This window comes from Sprattus sprattus (assembly GCF_963457725.1).
Source record: "Sprattus sprattus genome assembly, chromosome: 19".
NCBI classification, from domain to species: Eukaryota; Metazoa; Chordata; class Actinopteri; order Clupeiformes; family Clupeidae; genus Sprattus; species Sprattus sprattus.
Genome location: NC_137917.1, coordinates 16911775 through 16934497, shown reverse-complemented (window position 1 = coordinate 16934497; position 22723 = coordinate 16911775). Strand labels below are relative to the sequence as shown.

General features: G+C 43.3%; 1 protein-coding gene across 1 annotated transcript; it reads left to right on the top strand.

The window, feature by feature from the left end:
• Nucleotides 1-1211: 1211 nt before the first annotated feature.
• LOC308380615 (uncharacterized protein C1orf232) lies at nt 1212-14717 on the top strand (the record flags this gene model as incomplete). Its single annotated transcript, XM_080858023.1, has 4 exons — nt 1212-1292; nt 4425-4499; nt 8637-8734; nt 14330-14717. The coding sequence occupies 4 exons, from the start codon at nt 1212-1214 to the stop codon at nt 14715-14717; spliced, it is 642 nt and encodes a 213-aa protein (XP_080714149.1).
• Between the last annotated feature and the right edge of the window lie 8006 nt (nt 14718-22723).

Genomic DNA, 22723 nt, shown 5'->3' with positions numbered 1-22723 from the left:
GGTGCGGCCAGGAAAGGCCACATGACTGCACACTCTCTCCTGATTGGCCCAGATAGATGACTGACAACATGAGTGAGTGGGTGTGAATAGCCTTGTAGGAGGGACTGACAAGGGCCGGTCCAAGAAGAAATCACTGGTGTTAAGGGTCAGAAGCCTTTTGCGATGGATGACACAGGAATGGATTTATTGTGTCAACGTGTTTCATTGCCATGAATGGAAATGTCGGACCAAATATTCTTGAAATGTTTTGCACTCATTTAAATCGATTTTGTTGTGAACTGTGTCGGTATGGTTGAATTTAGGTTTTACAGCATAGCTCACAGAGTATATGACAGTTGAGTTGAAGTTATTTACTAGCTTGATAGCCCTTAGTTGAAAACAGAGCAACAAATGGTTACATGTTAATTAACAGAAGAATGCTATCAACACCTATAATTAACAGAAGAATGCTATCAACACCTACAACAGCTATTAAGTGTATCAGATACAGTAGAATGATATGCCAGCAATATAGCAAGCTGTTGGTATACCACCATGTTCCTCATTTCCACGTTGTCTCATATTTCTCCTGGTGGGAGTGTGTTTTGAAGGGATGACTGAGCAAGGCTCTTGCGTGTGTGTGTTTGCTGTTTGGGCTCAGGTGACAGGCCCTAGTCCTGACGGCTGTGCCAACAATGGAAGCTTGCCTCTCCACGGGGTGAAATATTCATGAAGTAATTCATACCTGTTTCCAGGTAACCGATGCTGGAAGCCTTAAAGTAGGCAGTGCTTGTGTGTGTGTGTGCGTTTGCATGCATGTTTAAGTGCATGCATGCATGTGTGTGTGTGTGTGTGTCCGGGTGTGTGTGTGCATGTGCATGCGTGTGAGGCAGTGGAACATTTCGGTCGTCTTCCCTTCTCAGACATCCTGCGTTGACACCACCAGCTCTCCTCACCAGTGCTCATAATTGGGCCATAATCACACAAAACATGACCCAGCACCTCAATCCACTGCTGTAAAGTGACTCAGCTAATTTTCTTAATCACCTGGAGGGTCGATACTCATGGAAGAGGGGCCCTGGCGGTGAAACTGGCCCGGACCGTCGAAGATCGGCAGCACCCTGTGGCGACTGGGGACTGTACTCATTTGATGGTGGCTCCTGAAAGCTGAGAGGAATTGCTCTGTGGTAAACATTCTCATCAGTGGAAGAAGCCATACGAAGAGATCCAGCATGAATCCCCTGTGGAAGACGTATAAGAGCAAGGTGATGAAGACCCTGAATCCCGACATGGAGGAGGACGTGGCTGAAGAGGTGAGATCAAGACTTTAGATTACAGAAAGAAATGCCTGTTTGCTCTGATGTACCTGATAATGATGTATACCTTGCAGATATGAGTTTTCATAATTCAACAGGTTGAGAACTAACACAAAAATAGACGCAAGGCCAAGTACTACAATATTTTCTTTGACTGGAATCCCCAGTGTGTACCTTGTGAAATGAGAGACTTAATGAGTGCACTCATTGCCAGGGCTACATCACTCATATGATGTTCTACTGTGTTTCATCATTCTACAGAGGTTTCATCTTCTTGTCATGGCAGGACATATTGAACTGGGAACATGACCATGGCTAGGCCTCTAAGCCACTGATTGTCAGGGTTATCATCCTAGTGGTTGCTCTTTTATTGCAAAATCGAAGTCACAACATTTACAATCTTGACCCAGGTAATAAAGCCCCAGTAGCTATTTCACCTGTTGAGTAGGAAGGTTGTCCTGTGGTTCCTTTGAGTCGGCTCACTACTTCACACAGCAGGGCCCACAGGGTTGAGCCATTGAGCTTCTGCAGATGTACTCACTGGCTGTATGAGGACAGCTCCCACTAGGGTGGCAGGTGTTCCGCTTTGACTTGTCCTGCACTGCATTTTGACCCTTTGTCCCGAATCCTGCATATTGAGATACTGTCCTGCGTTTTCACTGGTCATTTGGTTTTTCATTGTCAGAAATAAGAATACATGGATACGTTACCAGCATGGCACATGAGACGCTAATGCCGTTGTGGCATAGTTTCTGATGTACTTAGTAGTGCTCATCAAAAGCAGAAACCTGGTTCATACAAATGCAACAGCCTAAAATGTCTGCCTTTCATCCAATGGCTAAGAAAAGAGTGAAAGTGGTAATTAAGAAAAGTCAAGTCAACTGAAATGTATTTATAAAGCACATTTAAAAACAGCTCACGCTGACCAAAGTGCTGAGTGCTAATTAAGAGGCTGTGATGGCCGTCAATCAAACTGTGCAGACGTGGAACTGGAAATCAAATGTACACACATTTTGCAGATAAGGTGAAATCTATCTGGCAACATCATGGCTCATCATGTCTTTCATACAGCCAAAGCCGTAGCCTGTATCTTTTATGACAGACTGGTATGCTGCAGGTGGAATCCACTACAGGACGAAATATAGGTGTTAAACAGCCAAAAGAATACAAGCATTTCTTATTCAGATAGACATTATATCAAAGTTCTGGGTTGCCTCACAGTGTTGGTAACATGTCACACATTGTCTTCACACACACTAACTACTCGTCCCACATTTGGTCTGTTTGCATCTGGTCACCTTAGCTACCACCTAGAGTTCTGTTTATGATCTGGATCTTTTCAGATCAGTGTTTTGGAGGCCTCTTTTCTCATACGCCATCAACACAGTTCATGCTTGACATGGATTTCAAAGCATGATACGACTAAGACTGGGTAGAAGACTAAAATAGATTCCCATGGCTTAGGACTGTAAAATTGATTTCACAGAAAGGGTATAGTTGTAACTGGTCTGTTTGAATATAGAATCAAGTCAAAGACAATCTTTTGTAAAAAGTTGTAAAAGTTGTAAAACACTACTCACATAAACCAGCTTTTTAAATGTGGCCTTTGTCATGGTGTGTAGTAATAGTTCTTTTTGTACCCATGTAACAAAACAGGCATGTGACGCTGATGAACCGACCAGGTCTCAGTGACCCACTTTTCACTGGTGTACAGTAATCTGAACCACAATAAGAGGGTGGCTGGGCTTATATGACATTCCAGTGAATGACAGTGACAAGATGGATGGGTTGGACTTAGCCATTTACACGGCTGACTGGTTTGCATTTCTTCCTCAGGATGTCCACAGCTCCCGTTAATTCCACACGAGCTGTGGACAGATATCAGTGTCAGTGGACATTTCCCAAGGGCACAATGTCCTCTTCTGACATCAGTAATGTTTTGAATCGGAGGAGGGGTGGGGGTGGGGGGGCATATATCTGCATCTGCATATATACGTTTTCTGCTTCCAAGTAATCAGGTCAGTAACAATGTGGTCAATGCAATGCACAACAAAGCACGGTTGAATCTAAAACTTTGCATTTGAAAGTCAGAAGCAAAAATGTGGACAAAGCTCTGCAAATAAAGTTGAACCATGATGAGATGAGTGTTTTTAGCTGGTTTAATGTAGAGTATTAAAATTTTTAATCAAATATTGTCCCATGAGTCAATATTAGAGACAAGACATACTAGACTGTTTCTTCACATCTCTGTTTCCTTGGCAAAATGTATCTAATTCTAATTGATCATTTTTTATAAATCTAAGGCCAAGCCTGGTTCTTGTGGCCCATCATTGCAGATGCAGATACGTTATGGTAAATACAGGTGTGATGGATGTGGAGTTATAATGATTTATTTCAAACTAGTGAGGATTACATGGTTTCTGCAGTCATTTCAGTTGACACACACACACACACACACACACACACACCATGTCATGACTTTTTAAAACGGGTTCTCTTTGTACACATGCCTGAAGTTTTTCAGTGCAACATTTCTGACACAGTTTTTCTCTAAATTGTTTTATTCTACTGCTGTTTTTTTGTGTTGTGCTGTCATCATGTTTTCCCAACTTGACCACTAGGTTGTGTACATCCTTGCATGTAACCTGTGAGATTTATTTCAATCACATTCTTTACATATTACCTGTAAGACTTAAGTCAATCACTTCCTTTGCATATTACCTGTAAGACTTATTTAAATCACTTCCTTTGCATAATACCTGTAAAGCTTACATCGATCACTTCACCAGTCCAGTTCTGACTGTCCAGTTCTCACAGACACGGCTTGCTTTGGAAGACATCTGGGCCCAATCACGGCCCATTTCCAAATTAGTGAACAGTGGGGACCTCATCAGTCAGATGTGCTTGCTATCCACTGATTGGCTTGTGACCCAGTCCTGACCAGATTTAATGATCCCGACAGGATGCCAGACCATCTTTATCTACTTAGAGGAACGGTGCTCTTTTGGCATGTTAAAGGCCAGATCCACATGACTTCATCTTAGTAAAGTCACTCTGCTGTAAAAAATGCTGTATGTGTCAAGTTAAGGGGCAGTGACAATGCTTTGTCTCTGTGTAATTTGCATCCAGGTCGAGCCAGAGATCGACATGACTACAGTGCAGCCGGATGAGGGGCCAAATGCCGTCTCACAGTTGGCCAAAAAAGTGAGTACCATCCTGACAAGAGTCCAACCCTGTGTGCCAGGGGTGGTTCTAGTTGCACGAGAACAAAAACGAGGACCAAAGCACCATCGGGGAGTAAGGCGCTTTACGTGGGGGTTAGAGGTGGGGTGGTGTGTGGTGAAGAGATTCCCTGTCAAAATATCTATGTGTTTTTCCTGTGGGGATAATTTTTGTCATCTATGTGTTTTTGTGAGCCAAGACTGCCATACCTACAGTTGGCTGTAACCATAACCCCCACAGTCTAGCGAACGAACTCAGCGGCAGACCTGTGACTTGTAGCATTGCCATGGGAGGCAGAGATTCACTTATGTACTGATGTTCACTGATAGAGCAGCTCTGTTTAGGTGTGTTAAAGGTCGTGTTCCCTTTCTCTGAGTGTGTGTGTGTTACAGAAGTCTTACACAGTAAACTCAGAGTTTTCTCAGTTCTGAAAATGAGGTGTTACCCCGCAAACAGGGAACGTCCCCAGGACGTTAACAGGACATTCGCAAGGTCCCCAATCGTCCCCAATTGGTCCCCGCCACAACGTTCGCTAGAGGACGTTACCAGAACGTTTTTGACGTTCGTAGCAAGTCTACGTTTGGTCCTTCTGCGACGTTCGCATGAGTCTTAAATTGGACTTTTAGGGAACCTTATAAATTGGTCTGTCAGCACACCTCCCCAGGACGTCATTTAAAAACGTCCCCATAACCTTTACCTGCAGGTCCTCTGCGTAACGTTCGCATGAGCCTTAAAACGGACTATTAAGGAACGTTATAATTTGGTCACTCAGCACACGTCCCCAGGACGTCATTTAAAAACGTCCCCATAACCTTTACCTGCAGGTCCTCTGCGTGACGTTCGCATGAGCCTTAAAACGGACTATTAAGGAACGTTATAATTTGGTCACTTAGCACACGTCCCCAGGACGTCATTTAAAAACGTCCCGTAACCTTTACCTGCAGGTCCTCTGCGTGACGTTCGCATGAGCCTTAAAACGGACTATTAAGGAACGTTATAATTTGGTCACTCAGCACACGTCCCCAGGACGTCATTTAAAAACGTCCCGTAACCTTTACCTGCAGGTCCTCTGCGTGACGTTCGCATGAGCCTTAAAACGGACTATTAAGGAACGTTATAATTTGGTCACTCAGCACACGTCCCCAGGACGTCATTTAAAAACGTCCCGTAACCTTTACCTGCAGGTCCTCTGCGTGACGTTCGCATGAGCCTTAAAACGGACTATTAAGGAACGTTATAATTTGGTAACTCAGCACACATCCCCAGGACGTCATTTAAAAACGTCCCGTAACCTTTACCTGCAGGTCCTCTGCGTGACGTTCGCATGAGCCTTAAAACGGACTATTAAGGAACGTTATAATTTGGTAACTCAGCACACATCCCCAGGACGTCATTTAAAAACGTCCCGTAACCTTTACCTGCAGGTCCTCTGCGTGACGTTCGCATGAGCCTTAAAACGGACTATTAAGGAACGTTATAATTTGGTCACTCAGCACACGTCCCCAGGACGTCATTTAAAAACGTCCCGTAACCTTTACCTGCAGGTCCTCTGCGTGACGTTCGCATGAGCCTTAAAACGGACTATTAAGGAACGTTATAATTTGGTCACTCAGCACACGTCCCCAGGACGTCATTTAAAAACGTCCCGTAACCTTTACCTGCAGGTCCTCTGCGTGACGTTCGCATGAGCCTTAAAACGGACTATTAAGGAACGTTATAATTTGGTAACTCAGCACACATCCCCAGGACGTCATTTAAAAACGTCCCGTAACCTTTACCTGCAGGTCCTCTGCGTGACGTTCGCATGAGCCTTAAAACGGACTATTAAGGAACGTTATAATTTGGTAACTCAGCACACATCCCCAGGACGTCATTTAAAAACGTCCCGTAACCTTTACCTGCAGGTCCTCTGCGTGACGTTCGCATGAGCCTTAAAACGGACTTTTAGGGACCGTTCTTATTTGGTCCTCTGATGGTCCTCTCTGAACCAGAAGTTCCGCTAGAGAAAAATGATTTTCATTTGCCCGACATTTTAATGATAAGCCGGCCAAATATCTAGCCTATTTCTGCTTCTAAATTAGCCCATTGAAGAAAACTGACGGCCTGCATAGCTTAAATAATAACATAATCAGGTAGTTTAGAATGCAACATGTTTATTTTCCTAAGTTTACAATGGGAAACAAAAACATTTATGTCTGATGCGCGTCAATTAGTGGCCTTTAAGCGCAACCTGCTGTGGCGTTAAAATGAGCGCCGCAACATGGTCATTGCTCTGTTCAATGAGAGCAGAGATTCTTAAATTATTCGACCCTCTTGTGAATCCTTTGCACATTTTACTGTGACTATCAATTACCTCGCACCTGAGCCAAGAGAACTTGTCACTCCATAACGACATAAACGCCCGACATTTCAGCTTTTTCTTTGGTGATGCTGTTCGAACATCTAGGGCTTCAGGTATTCAGTGTTTGGAAAGTTCACTTTCTACATGAACTTGCTCAGTTCATTGTTGATAATTCATAATTTTGAACTACGTTCACAGCTCCAATTTTCAATATGAGGCGAGTGCTATAATTTTTCAAAATCTCTGTCTGCAATACCGCTCTCGGCTCTTCCGCGCGCTCACGCACGGTAATAAAAGGAAACGCGCAACACTGCAGGTATTACAGGTTCATCCTCGTCAGAAGGTTTACCCTCATCAGATGTTTTTGGCCTCTGAAAAAAAGCTTTTAAGGCTAGTCTGCTTGGCCATGTTGGATCCTTCTCACTCAGTTCGCTCCTCGTTTGAAACCGAGGGTTTGCGCTTTAAAATGCAGCATATGCGTGTTGTTAAATAACTTTCTAACGGCAGATTAGCCTGTTCCTTTTAAACATAATAAGGGCAGTGCACGTTTGCTTTATAGGCCTTACGTAATATTAGGATTGTTGTCAAAATTGTGTTTGCGAGACGGGATTTTTAAAGAAATTCCAATCAGACAATTTGACCGGTGAGCTCTTCGTTCTGTTGCACCATCTTTGAAGGCCTGTGGAAAGCTCAATATGTTAAAGCTAGACACTTGGTCACCTTCCTATGTATGCATTGTATTGGACTCATGCAGACATTACATTTATAGCACAGATCAGTACAGAAGCATTCATATTTATTTTATTTCATCATTCTTAGTTTGGCTAGTTATTCTGCCTCCCTGCCCGCACGTCCGTGATGTGCCATGGATGTTAATTAAAAAAGGAATCATTACGGAAAACCCTCAATGCGTAGTGACTGAGATTGCTACAATATGCTTTTCCTCAAAAAAGACTAAGTTTGTTGGCTGTCTCACACTGTGATAAACCTGTTAAAGTGGCACTATAGTAATCAGACAGTGTTAGGACAGTAGGTAGCGATCTCGTTTAGTAATAGGAAGGTTTATGGTTCAATTCCCATGCCCGCAATCAAGTTTGTAATCGTCTGTGTCTATGCATATCATATGAAATGTGTAATATAAATGAACTTGAACTTGTGTGTGTGTGCGCACTGTAAGCAAAATGACGGCTCCGCGATCTATTATTATTTTATTTTCTTCATTTAGCTCAGCAAAAACGGTCGTGCCTGCTACGTCCGCGGTGCATCCTTGAATAACGTACCCAGGACGTCTAAAATAGGTTTTGTAGATGTCACCACAATGCCCTCAGGACGTTCTTGCAACTTCCTGCAGAACGTCCCCAGGACCTATAGAAACACGTTCCCCAGACGTAACCACAATGCCCTCGGGAGGTGCTTGCAACGTCCTGCATAACGTCCCCAGGACCTATAGAAAACGTTTCTCAGTTGTCACCGCAACGTCCTCGGGACGGTCTTGGAACGTCGTGCAAAACGTCCTAAAGTTGTCACGGGAACCATACACATTTACGTTTTTAGAACGTTCAGAGAGACCATTACGGGACGTCTAGGGGACGTCATTTTGCTTACAGGGTAGGGACGATTTGAAGTAGCTGCCTGACTGCGCTGCCCTTAGCTCCACTCAAAGCTCCAAATGAAAACCACTCAGCTCTGAGACGGTGCTCTTTAGGAGGGTGACTGATGGGGAAGAGGCGTTTTAATGAGGTGAAGGCTGAGAAACATGTCAGCTGTGCTTTGATCAGATGCAGGGAGCGAGCGTGAGGGGCTGGAGGAATGTCTCCGCTCTCTTCAACAAGGAGGACGAGCACCAGCTGCTGGAGTCAGAGCCAGAATGCCCCCCGCAAACAGGGAACGTCCCCAGGACGTTAACAGGACATTCGCAAGGTCCCCAATCGTCCCCAATTGGTCCCCGCCACAACGTTCGCTAGAGGACGTTACCAGAACGTTTTTGACGTTCGTAGCAAGTCTACGTTTGGTCCTTCTGCGACGTTCGCATGAGTCTTAAATTGGACTTTTAGGGAACCTTATAAATTGGTCTGTCAGCACACCTCCCCAGGACGTCATTTAAAAACGTCCCCATAACCTTTACCTGCAGGTCCTCTGCGTAACGTTCGCATGAGCCTTAAAACGGACTATTAAGGAACGTTATAATTTGGTCACTCAGCACACGTCCCCAGGACGTCATTTAAAAACGTCCCCATAACCTTTACCTGCAGGTCCTCTGCGTGACGTTCGCATGAGCCTTAAAACGGACTATTAAGGAACGTTATAATTTGGTCACTTAGCACACGTCCCCAGGACGTCATTTAAAAACGTCCCGTAACCTTTACCTGCAGGTCCTCTGCGTGACGTTCGCATGAGCCTTAAAACGGACTATTAAGGAACGTTATAATTTGGTCACTCAGCACACGTCCCCAGGACGTCATTTAAAAACGTCCCGTAACCTTTACCTGCAGGTCCTCTGCGTGACGTTCGCATGAGCCTTAAAACGGACTATTAAGGAACGTTATAATTTGGTCACTCAGCACACGTCCCCAGGACGTCATTTAAAAACGTCCCGTAACCTTTACCTGCAGGTCCTCTGCGTGACGTTCGCATGAGCCTTAAAACGGACTATTAAGGAACGTTATAATTTGGTAACTCAGCACACATCCCCAGGACGTCATTTAAAAACGTCCCGTAACCTTTACCTGCAGGTCCTCTGCGTGACGTTCGCATGAGCCTTAAAACGGACTATTAAGGAACGTTATAATTTGGTAACTCAGCACACATCCCCAGGACGTCATTTAAAAACGTCCCGTAACCTTTACCTGCAGGTCCTCTGCGTGACGTTCGCATGAGCCTTAAAACGGACTATTAAGGAACGTTATAATTTGGTCACTCAGCACACGTCCCCAGGACGTCATTTAAAAACGTCCCGTAACCTTTACCTGCAGGTCCTCTGCGTGACGTTCGCATGAGCCTTAAAACGGACTATTAAGGAACGTTATAATTTGGTCACTCAGCACACGTCCCCAGGACGTCATTTAAAAACGTCCCGTAACCTTTACCTGCAGGTCCTCTGCGTGACGTTCGCATGAGCCTTAAAACGGACTATTAAGGAACGTTATAATTTGGTAACTCAGCACACATCCCCAGGACGTCATTTAAAAACGTCCCGTAACCTTTACCTGCAGGTCCTCTGCGTGACGTTCGCATGAGCCTTAAAACGGACTATTAAGGAACGTTATAATTTGGTAACTCAGCACACATCCCCAGGACGTCATTTAAAAACGTCCCGTAACCTTTACCTGCAGGTCCTCTGCGTGACGTTCGCATGAGCCTTAAAACGGACTTTTAGGGACCGTTCTTATTTGGTCCTCTGATGGTCCTCTCTGAACCAGAAGTTCCGCTAGAGAAAAATGATTTTCATTTGCCCGACATTTTAATGATAAGCCGGCCAAATATCTAGCCTATTTCTGCTTCTAAATTAGCCCATTGAAGAAAACTGACGGCCTGCATAGCTTAAATAATAACATAATCAGGTAGTTTAGAATGCAACATGTTTATTTTCCTAAGTTTACAATGGGAAACAAAAACATTTATGTCTGATGCGCGTCAATTAGTGGCCTTTAAGCGCAACCTGCTGTGGCGTTAAAATGAGCGCCGCAACATGGTCATTGCTCTGTTCAATGAGAGCAGAGATTCTTAAATTATTCGACCCTCTTGTGAATCCTTTGCACATTTTACTGTGACTATCAATTACCTCGCACCTGAGCCAAGAGAACTTGTCACTCCATAACGACATAAACGCCCGACATTTCAGCTTTTTCTTTGGTGATGCTGTTCGAACATCTAGGGCTTCAGGTATTCAGTGTTTGGAAAGTTCACTTTCTACATGAACTTGCTCAGTTCATTGTTGATAATTCATAATTTTGAACTACGTTCACAGCTCCAATTTTCAATATGAGGCGAGTGCTATAATTTTTCAAAATCTCTGTCTGCAATACCGCTCTCGGCTCTTCCGCGCGCTCACGCACGGTAATAAAAGGAAACGCGCAACACTGCAGGTATTACAGGTTCATCCTCGTCAGAAGGTTTACCCTCATCAGATGTTTTTGGCCTCTGAAAAAAAGCTTTTAAGGCTAGTCTGCTTGGCCATGTTGGATCCTTCTCACTCAGTTCGCTCCTCGTTTGAAACCGAGGGTTTGCGCTTTAAAATGCAGCATATGCGTGTTGTTAAATAACTTTCTAACGGCAGATTAGCCTGTTCCTTTTAAACATAATAAGGGCAGTGCACGTTTGCTTTATAGGCCTTACGTAATATTAGGATTGTTGTCAAAATTGTGTTTGCGAGACGGGATTTTTAAAGAAATTCCAATCAGACAATTTGACCGGTGAGCTCTTCGTTCTGTTGCACCATCTTTGAAGGCCTGTGGAAAGCTCAATATGTTAAAGCTAGACACTTGGTCACCTTCCTATGTATGCATTGTATTGGACTCATGCAGACATTACATTTATAGCACAGATCAGTACAGAAGCATTCATATTTATTTTATTTCATCATTCTTAGTTTGGCTAGTTATTCTGCCTCCCTGCCCGCACGTCCGTGATGTGCCATGGATGTTAATTAAAAAAGGAATCATTACGGAAAACCCTCAATGCGTAGTGACTGAGATTGCTACAATATGCTTTTCCTCAAAAAAGACTAAGTTTGTTGGCTGTCTCACACTGTGATAAACCTGTTAAAGTGGCACTATAGTAATCAGACAGTGTTAGGACAGTAGGTAGCGATCTCGTTTAGTAATAGGAAGGTTTATGGTTCAATTCCCATGCCCGCAATCAAGTTTGTAATCGTCTGTGTCTATGCATATCATATGAAATGTGTAATATAAATGAACTTGAACTTGTGTGTGTGTGCGCACTGTAAGCAAAATGACGGCTCCGCGATCTATTATTATTTTATTTTCTTCATTTAGCTCAGCAAAAACGGTCGTGCCTGCTACGTCCGCGGTGCATCCTTGAATAACGTACCCAGGACGTCTAAAATAGGTTTTGTAGATGTCACCACAATGCCCTCAGGACGTTCTTGCAACTTCCTGCAGAACGTCCCCAGGACCTATAGAAACACGTTCCCCAGACGTAACCACAATGCCCTCGGGAGGTGCTTGCAACGTCCTGCATAACGTCCCCAGGACCTATAGAAAACGTTTCTCAGTTGTCACCGCAACGTCCTCGGGACGGTCTTGGAACGTCGTGCAAAACGTCCTAAAGTTGTCACGGGAACCATACACATTTACGTTTTTAGAACGTTCAGAGAGACCATTACGGGACGTCTAGGGGACGTCATTTTGCTTACAGGGCCAGGCCGAGCCAGAGCCGGAGCCCGTACCTGACCAGTGAGTATACGTCATCATCATCATCATCATCATCATCATCATCATCATCATCATCAACATCATCATCACTATCCTTACCACCAGCCCCATAACAGTCATCCCTATCCTTATCATTATCACCACTCATAGTCAATCGTTTGTAAATGAGATGAATGTATTCTAATATCTATATATCTAATATCTATATACAGCCGTGGAAAAAATTAAGAGACCACTTCAAAATTATCAGTTTCTCTGGTTTTACTATTTATTGGTATGTGTTGAAGTAAAATGTACATTTTTGTTTTATTCTATAACCTACTGGCAACATTCCTACCAAATTTCAAATAAAAATATTGTCATTTAGATCATTTATTTGCAGAAAAATGACAATTGGTCAAAATAGCAAAAAAGAGGCAGTGTCTTCAGATCTCGAATAATGCAAAGAAAACAAGCTCATATTAATTTTTAAACTACACAATACTAATGCTTTAACTTAGGAAGAGTTCAGAAATCAATATTTGGTGGAATAACCTTGATTTGAAATCACAACTTTCATGTGTCTTGGCATGCTCTCCACCAGTCTTTCACATTGCCGTTGGGTGACTTTATGCTACTCCTGGCGCAAGAATTCAAGCAGCTCGGCTTCTTTTCATGGCTTGTGACCATCCATCTTCCTCTTGATCACATTTCAGAGTTTTTTTTATGGGATTCAGGTCTCGAAATTGGGCTGGCCATGACAGGGTCCTGATCTGGTGATACTCCATCCACACCTTTACTGGCCTGGCTGTGTGGCATGGAGCATTGCCCTGCTGGAAAAAACACTTCTCAGAGTTGGGGAACATTGTCAGAGCAAAAGGAAGCAAGTTTTTCTTCCGGGACAACGTTGTACTTTGCCTGGCTGAGGTTTGTAAAAGACCATAAGGATTGAACCAAAGTGGACTGGAGGGTCTCCTAGTTCGTCTTCTCTGATGAGTCCAATTTTCAGCTTTGCCCAACACATGGTCGTCTGATGGTTAGACAGAGACCTGGAGAGGCCTACAAGCCACAGAGTCTTGCACCTACTGTGAAATTGGACTCATCAGAGAAGACGAACTAGGAGAAAGACTAAGAAAAACTTGCTTCCTTTTGCTCTGACAATGTTCCCCAACTCTGAGAAGTGTTTTTTCCAGCAGGGCAATGCTCCATGCCACACAGCCAGGCCAGTAAAGGTGTGGATGGAGTATCACCAGATCAGGACCCTGTCATGGCCAGCCCAATTTCGAGACCTGAATCCCATAAAAAAAACTCTGAAATGTGATCAAGAGGAAGATGGATGGTCACAAGCCATGAAAAGAAGCCGAGCTGCTTGAATTCTTGCGCCAGGAGTAGCATAAAGTCACCCAACGGCAATGTGAAAGACTGGTGGAGAGCATGCCAAGACACATGAAAGTTGTGATTTCAAATCAAGGTTATTCCACCAAATATTGATTTCTGAACTCTTCCTAAGTTAAAGCATTAGTATTGTGTAGTTTAAAAATTAATATGAGCTTGTTTTCTTTGCATTATTCGAGATCTGAAGACACTGCATCTTTTTTGCTATTTTGACCAATTGTCATTTTTCTGCAAATAAATGATCTAAATGACAATATTTTTATTTGAAATTTGGTAGGAATGTTGCCAGTAGGTTATAGAATAAAACTAAAATGTACATTTTACTTTAACACATACCAATAAACAGTAAAACCAGAGAAACTGATAATTTTGAAGTGGTCTCTTAATTTTTTCCGCGGCTGTATATATAATATCATATATCTAATATCTATACATTAAATATCTATATATCTTATATAATGTATCTATGTATTTTCATGGTACTTTGCTTTTGATGAGTTTGTCTAGATCAGCTATTTGTTTGCATTGTACCTCATGTGTGATGAAGGTGTCTTCTAAACGACTAGATGTAAATAACTTGATGTAAATTACTAGACGTCAATGATGATTTGACGGGATGCAAATGTTAATGGTCATGTAAGTAAACATGTAAGTGAAGCGTTTCCTGCGCTAACTTGAGCCGGATCTATCTGGTTCCCTTTCAGCCCGTTAGCCATGAGGCCAGAGGAGCCCCGACCCACCAAGCGCATGACGGGGTTCTGGGATAACTTCTCCACAAAGTTCCAGCAGGCCAAGCAGGCCCAGGCGGCCGTAGCAGCAGCAGCAGCCGCGGCAGCAGAGGAGGGGGCGGAAGGAGGTGACGTGGAGGCGGGGATTGACAACCAGGGGAGGAGCCCAGAAGTGGAGAACCAGGAAGAAGGAGGGGGTGAAGCAGAGGCCACAAGGGAGGAGGAGGGAGGAGGTGGGAGTGGCAACAGCTTCTCCAAATACACATCTCTGGGTGGGGGCAACGGGGACACATCACTAAAATGGAACTTTGTCACCAGCAAACTGGCTGAGCTGAAGACCAAAAGCATGGCCAAGAGCGACTAGCCAAGCACAGTATGCAGGGTAGGCAGGGAGGTGGGTGGGGGAGCAAGGGGAAGGTTTGGAGGGGTGAATACTAGTGAAGCATAGAACACCTGGGGGGTCCACAATCATTCCACAAGGGTGACAGTGTTTGCTGATTTTGATCAAGGTAATGTGATAGGCAAGCTCTTGGGTTTCCCAGGGTTTATTAAAATATCCTGACAAAACAGAAGACCTTGTGACTATCACAGACCATGTTTTTGAAGTGTTTCATGCGTGGAAAAACCTCTGTACTTCAGGGAATAGCACCATACATGTCATCACGTTAAAATAACACTTCAAATTCATGGCCTTGTTGGTTAGAAGACACACAAGTGGTTTCAAAATTGTAGTGATGGATAAGCCTGAATCAATAACGTGTGCTCCACACCGGAGTAAGCTAGGCTGGGCCAGTTGGAAGAGATTGCTGTGGTGTGTGAGTTACAGAAATACAGTGTTAATGTGTTTTAAAAAGACAGACATATCTGCACACTGCAAACTCCAATAAAAACAATTAAAGGGTTTCATTACAATTTAGCAGGGTTTGAAACACACAATGATGTTAAATTGAGTTATATTAATGTCTATGAGTGAATACCCACTGTGTTCATAAATATTTAAAGTGGGCTGCACAATTTGTTTATTTCCTATTGCTGAAGTATGCAACACTTTAAGCTTGATCACTGCATGGATAATTTAAAAGCTTTAGAAGTGATAAACTGGGGTCTCAAAGTCTCAAATAATTGCTGGGCATAGCTTCAACAGAAGCACAGTGCAATGACAGAGTGCTATTTAACCTTTTACAACACAGTGCTGTGCAATCAGCTATGTAAATAATGTGAAAAAGCAGCTTCATCATAAGTAAAAAAAAAAAAAGTACAATCAACTTTTATTTCATTATCTTCCAACAACCTCAACCAAAACTACAGCATTCAAAGTGCAATTTCATATTACAGAGCTTTATATAAATGATTCTGAAGTCACAGATAAAGTCACAACATCGGACTTGTTGACTTCTCTGGCAAATTACAAAGTTTTGTTTGTGAGGTATTATCTGCCTTGCTTTTGGAGCGAGACTCAACGTTTGTTTTCTTCTGTTGGGATATTCAGCCTGCCTGTGTTTGTGCTGTTGTGACTGCTAAGATTGAAAGCATTACTTATGTTCTAAAGGATTTAATTTTTCTCTTTGAAGGAATGAGGAATACTTTGTTTTCACTGTAAATCTGATGTTGGGTTGTGTGTCCTGACATGCTGATTTCGTGATTCAATAAAGTTGACTGCAATCAAAAGACAAAAATGCTCACAAGTCAAGTGCTTACCCAAATAATTTTCACATGTCTTTATTTATTAAGAGTATAAATAATAAAACAATATAAATTAAAAATAGTAAAATTATTTTAATTTATTAGAAAGAGAATTGTCATGTTGATGATCAGAAGGAAACTGCAGGGAAAAGGGAGTTTAGTGGGAAACTGCAGACACAAACACATACACTTGGGGGCAGTCAAGGATTACTTAAGAACATGGTTCCTGCAGTCATCAGTTTGCAATAGGTGTGCTCCAATCATGTTTCTACCTTTTCCTTCTGCTTTTTGTCTCAGGGCATGTATTGGGATTCATTACCTAAAAGGTAACATGTATGAAATTAAATCGAAACCATTTTAGACTAATATTTAAACAATCTAAGATGGGTGTATTTTTCAGTGTTGTGTCCTTTTTGTGTATTTCTTCAGGCGTTTGCTTTGCCTTCCTATCCCTCATGACTCGGCATTATGACTAGGGTTGGGTACCGAGAACCGGTACCAATACGGCACCGGTTCCATACAACCGATACCTACCCGGACCGAAATGCAACGCAGATTTCGGTGCTTCCTTTCGGTGCCTGAGCAGATAATTTTTTTTATTTATTTTTTTTTTATTAAAATTTTTATAATTTAACAAAACTAGCGATAGCTAACGAGAAGTAACGTTAGTGGCGTAGATCTTTCTGAGTACGATCTGTATACTTTTTTGTGTTGATAACAGATTTCGTGGGGCACATATAAAACTGCTCCATCTCCCAATATAGACTGTGTCGCTCACGCTGCATTCCGTATGGGACTAGTGGAAACGGGATTTGTGTTGAGTAGTTGCCATGGTAATGGGTTGACTTGCGTGTGGTTTCGGTTTCAAGATAAGTGTGGTTGTTCTAAGCAGAAGTTGGATACGCTTTATTAAACGGAGAGCTACCGTCTCATCCAAAGATATTCCTTCTCAATGTGAGTTCTTAAGAGAGCACTAACTTGGACGCTACAATAACATTGCAACAGTCTGACAGCGAAGAGCAGGCAGCCTTGCACAGAGCAAGCACAAACAGAGCTAGCCATCAATATAACGGAGAAAATGTCGAAAGGTAAACGATCAAAAGTGTGGCTGTATTTCGCACAAAAAGATTCAAACAACGCGACGTGCAGCATATGCGAACTCAAGAGGCCCTGAAGCTAAACTTTTAAAGGGGCAGTACACATTCACGAAACCAGTGGGTTTAAATAAATGCAAACTAATTAATATTTGTTTTACTCTGAAGGCAAACATGCTCATATTTCTGCAAAAGTATTACTGAAGTGTGAAGTGTGTGTACAGAGTTTGTTATGTATTTATTTATATTTATTTAAGTATACTGTAAACAGTTGTTATAAGTTAATATATTGTTCATAATTTGAAGTTAAAAGGTTTGAAGCCAAGTGTTTTGTAATTATTTGTATTTATAGTATACCTCAAACAGTTCATATATTGTTAAATTTAAAGAAAACTATTTGCCTTGGCAATAAATAAGCCTAATGTCTTTAATTAAAAAAAAAAAAAAAAGTATCGGTTCTGGCACCGTTTAGGCACCGGTATCGTTTTAAAAGTATCGGTTATGTACCGGTATCGGAAAAAACCCAAACGATACCCATCCCTAATTATGACTCGACTCCTTCATTTTCAGGGCTTTTCTTGCTTTTCCGGTCCATCCTCCCCACCTCTGTCATTTCCTCTGTAATGGCCAACTGCTGCTTTTAGACAGGATAAAAATAGATCAAGTCAAGTTGTCCGCCACCAGTGAATATGGTTTCATTTCCTGAATGAAATGACCTATCAGTTCCTCTCATTAAGTCCCCCTTCCACATTTCTTTCTCTGTGTAAAACATATAGATATGCTGCCCTGTTCTTTTTAAGCCCGCTCTATGACACATAGCGAAAATAAATAAATAACACGAGATGTTTGCTTGAAATCATCCAGATTTTTAACACTGCTATTATTTCAACTAAACTCTTATCACATTTAGTCGTCCTTGTTTATCCAAGCTTATTCAGAGAAAGACTACCGCATCCCTTCGGTGCTAATCTGCTATCGTGGACGTCTGTGCGGATCAGTCATCATGATTGACGGCCAGCAGATGCAAGATGCTCGGTTGCCGTCAACACAAGTCTTCATCAAAACAGCACAGTTGTGCAGAGTTCTTCACACCCAGGGCGTAGCTCTGCCTGCAGGGGACTCCTGTCATAGGATTCCTCTGTTCACGTCCCCATCATCAGGGTACAGTCTGCGCCAGGCCCTTGGCCTATTTTCCCCTCCATTAATATTAACGTGAAACAATTTGAAACTGTTAGGCCCTGTGCTCTGGGCAAATGCTTTGTTGTGATGTTAACTTTTGCACAGAGCATGTAGGCTTCTTATAGCTGTGCCGAAACCAAATTAGCATGCTTTTGCTGCACTCTGGTCTGCTCTGACTAAATCAGCTTTGTAGAGCGTGAAGGAGAAGTGCGTCAGTACAATAACGGGATATATGTGCGCTCTCTCCGTTCTGCGGGGCGAAGAACGCAGCAGCGAACCGCTCACGGCGAAAACAGCTGAGCAGGGGAAAGGGCTGACGTTAACTAACAACTTTGCCCTGAATCTGTGTCCACAGGCAGATTAGTGAGGTAGCCTCAACACAGATTGGAGACACACAGTGTGCAGATATATATGTGTGTGTGTGTGTGTGTGTGTGTGTGTGTGTGTGTGTGTGTGTGTGTGTGTTAGTGTGTCAAATGTGTCTCTGTCTGTTTGTATGATGACTGTTTTCCCTGTATTGTTTTAAGTGTGCAAAATAATGGCTTGACCAAAACGCTGAATGAGTGTTTATGTGTGTGTGTGTGTGTGTGTGTGTGTGTGTGTGTGTGTGTGTGTGTGTGTGTGTGTGTGTGTGTGTGTGTGTGTGTGTGTGTGTGTGTGTGCGTGTGTGCATGTGTGCATGTGTGAATGTGCATGTGTGTCTGTGTGTGTGAGGGAGAGAGGACATTGTAGGACAGGTGGGATAGGTGGAGGGCGAAAAGTTTTACCCTGAGATGTCCGTGACAGTTCACGCTTGAGGACATTCATTGTCCGCTGCCGTGGTCAGACCATGGACAATGGCCGAGGTCTGTCATGTCTGGAGGATTGTCTTCCCCGCACCTCTGTCTCTCTCCAGGGAGCTGTGCATCCTCACATACATCTGTAACACACACCACGCCGGGCTTTTCACAGGGGCGACTCGAGCCGCACGTATCCCATTGCCCTGCAGTAACAAAACCTGGGTGATACTCTGTGTGTATATGTGTGTGTGTGTGTGTGTGAGTGTGTGTGTGTGTGTGTGTGTGTGTGTGTGTGTGTGTGTGTGTGTGTGTGTGTGTGTGTGTGTTAGAGACATGTTGCCTATGCATGTCTGATGGGCTTCCTGTGGAGAGGGACTGGGTGCCTCTTGGCATGCAGGTGTGTGTCTGTTCTGCACACGCGTGCACACACACATGCACACACACACACACACACACACACACACACACACACACACACACACTCACACACACATCCCAAACCATTGTCACACCCAGATCGCATGTATGTCTATTCTGTGCACACACACACACTGTTACACCCAGATTACATGTATGTGTGTCTTTTCTTCGCACACACATACACACACCCACACACACACCCTTCAACGTATTGTTACACCAAGATCACATGTTGCCCTCCATTCTATGCCCATGTTTAGTCTGACATGACATGCAGGAAAGATGAGGGTAAAAGTGAAACAGATCTTTTCATTACACACTAGACTGACAGCACTCCCATGACGTCATCGGTTCTAATGTGGAATTCAATTATAAATGCCTTGCATTGCGATGCAGTATCATGTGGAGAACAGAGATAATGCTATTCATTTAATCGTTAAACGCTTTTGCTGTACCAATTTTGGAACTATATTTAAAGATCGTAATAGTTGGGGTTATGCGTACTAATGTTAAGTATATGAAAGTACAAGTACAAAATCCATACTCACCAAAAAAGTCCACACGTCTCCTAAAAGTATGAGGTCACTTAGGGAGCAAAAGTCCAACCGAATCTGACCACAGCTATGGTTATTTACATTGCAGTAATTGCTATGAATGAAATAACATAGTTTTCCAAGGCTGGGTATGCCTTGCTTATTCTACTATGTGAAGATCTGTTTTTAGTGTTTTTTTTTTTCTTTTTTCTTTTTTCTTCCATACCTGTTCACAAAGGCCTCTTTGATTATCTTCTTAGGTGAACACTGTTTACAGACACGTTGGCTGTTGTACATTATGTCTGCGGTTCAAATGATGAAACAATCATAATAAAAACAGAAGCTTGTCTTTATGGCACAGATGGCTAGTCATACACACACACACACACACACACACACACACACACACACACACACACACACACACACACACACACACACACACACACACACACACACACACACACACACACACACACACACACACACACACACACACACACACACATGTGGCCCCTCCCTTGCCAGACAGATATGCCCAGAAGCACCTGAGAATGACAATCAGGAGAGGTGGGTGTCTGAGAGAGGCCAATGAGTCACCAAGGGGAGACGTCGGCACCACCTGGAACACACACACACACACACACACACATACACACACACCCACACACATACACACACCCACACACACACAGAACAGATGTGCATGTTAGAGGTTATTGTCGGCCCACTCACCTGGGATTCCCTGCCCTTTTCAAGACTCGTCCTTCTGTTCCCCCTGCATGCAACAGCTGCAGCCAACAATGACCTGCACTTTTACACACACACACACACACACTCACACACACACACACACACACACACACACACACACACACACACACACACACACACACACACCTACAGCCTCAGAAGCGCTGTCACTCTCGTGGTTTCCACTCTAAAAATACAGCAAGGAAGATGTTGCAACAAGATGTTAAACACATGTAGCCTTTTTTGAGGAGGTGCTTAGGTTGTGGAAGTCTGATGGAATGATGTCAGGGTTTATTTCTGCCTTCTGAGTAAGGACACTGTCTAGGAGTATAGCTGTACATGCAGCATGATATACAGTAATGGCTCACGAAGGCTAAGACATTAATCTGGCTAAGACATTAATCTGTTGCCAAAACAAAATCTATTGGGTGAGTGGAAGATGTGACAAAAAAAAGATGTTCTTGATTACAGAAGCTCCAGAACTGCCCGGGGTATTTTTAGTGTTGGGTGGGATCTTGTGGGAACCTGGAGGCTTCAGACTCTTGTCAGCTCATGATCTGAAATCTCTTGGCTCTTATGGGGTGGATTTGCACCCCCTTCACTACCCTCTACTCTATTCACGCCTCACCATCTCCCCGAGGAGAGTTAATCTGTATGACACCCTCCAGCTCCCTAAACTCCTCCAAATGAGCCCCCCCCCACACACTTCAAGGAATCCATTCCCCCATTTTTCCCTGGACATGAAATATGACCTACTGCACCCACCTTTAGGGACCTCTATAGCCCTTTGCAAACACATTGATTTGTCCCTGATTATTACAGTAGTGGCTACTGCTATCAAGAATGTGTGATTAGTGTGACCAAGGGACTGGTTCACACTTTCTGACATTGATTTTGTTTCCTGTTTTGTAAGACATGGCTTTCATCCTGATGATCTGATAAGCACATCAGGGACACACTATATTGGCACGTTAAGAAAATGTGCTGTTTTCAATGGCCTGAGGCAACCTTTTTTTCGTAAAAAAACTTGGATCTGTTTAAGTAAGCAAAAAAATGTAATAATGATGGGAAGTTGAAAGCGTCTGTCATGTAACAAAGACTTAAACATAGGTCTGTCTTAATAATTAGTAAAAAGGTCATGGATTTATATAGAAAAACAAATGAGGTCCTCCGAGCAGAGGTTGAGTAAAAACTTTCTAGACTAGGTTCTATGTTCTAGACTTGAAGGTTCAAAACAGTGCCTTGTAGTGTTGTGATGCTCTCACTGGTCTTTATTCTGTGATAAAAGTTAAGCCCAATTTACAGGGATTTCAACTGATTGGGTCCATAGCATCAGTCAGAGATGTCAGTAGCTTGCTGAGGGGTAAGCGGCTCACTCCAAGGACCTTTCCTTGGCTTTGACAATGTTTATTTACTTTTGCTCTTGTTCATTTACAGTGAGGCTTTTGATGTTGAGGGTAAGTTTGCTTAGTTAGAATAATGTTATCAGCCTGATTGTCCTCTGTGTCGGCTGCGACAGCATGTTTACAGGGGCTGAGATGGAGCTACAACCGCCCCTGCCACCCCACCCCACCCCCTGATCCAAATCCTTGACAGGATCCGGTTACTGTTTCTGCAGCTGTTATGGATGTTGTCTTTTGCTGTGCTCCCGAGCTTTAGCAAACCCACACCCACCCGCCCCCTGCCCCCATCTCCCTAATGCTTCCACCCCCCTCCCTTCTCCTCCCCTCTCCTCCCCAGTCTAATCCTGCACTCCCCTCTGACAGGAGCGGTGAAGTTCTCTGACATGTTTTCAGCCTCTTTTATCTTCCAGCGGCATGTATCTAAACCCCAAATGGGGTGAGCTTCCCTGTACAACTCCGAAGTCATGACGAAACTTCTCTTGGGTTAGGAGTCACACAAGAGTCGAGAGAGAGAGAGAGAGAGAGA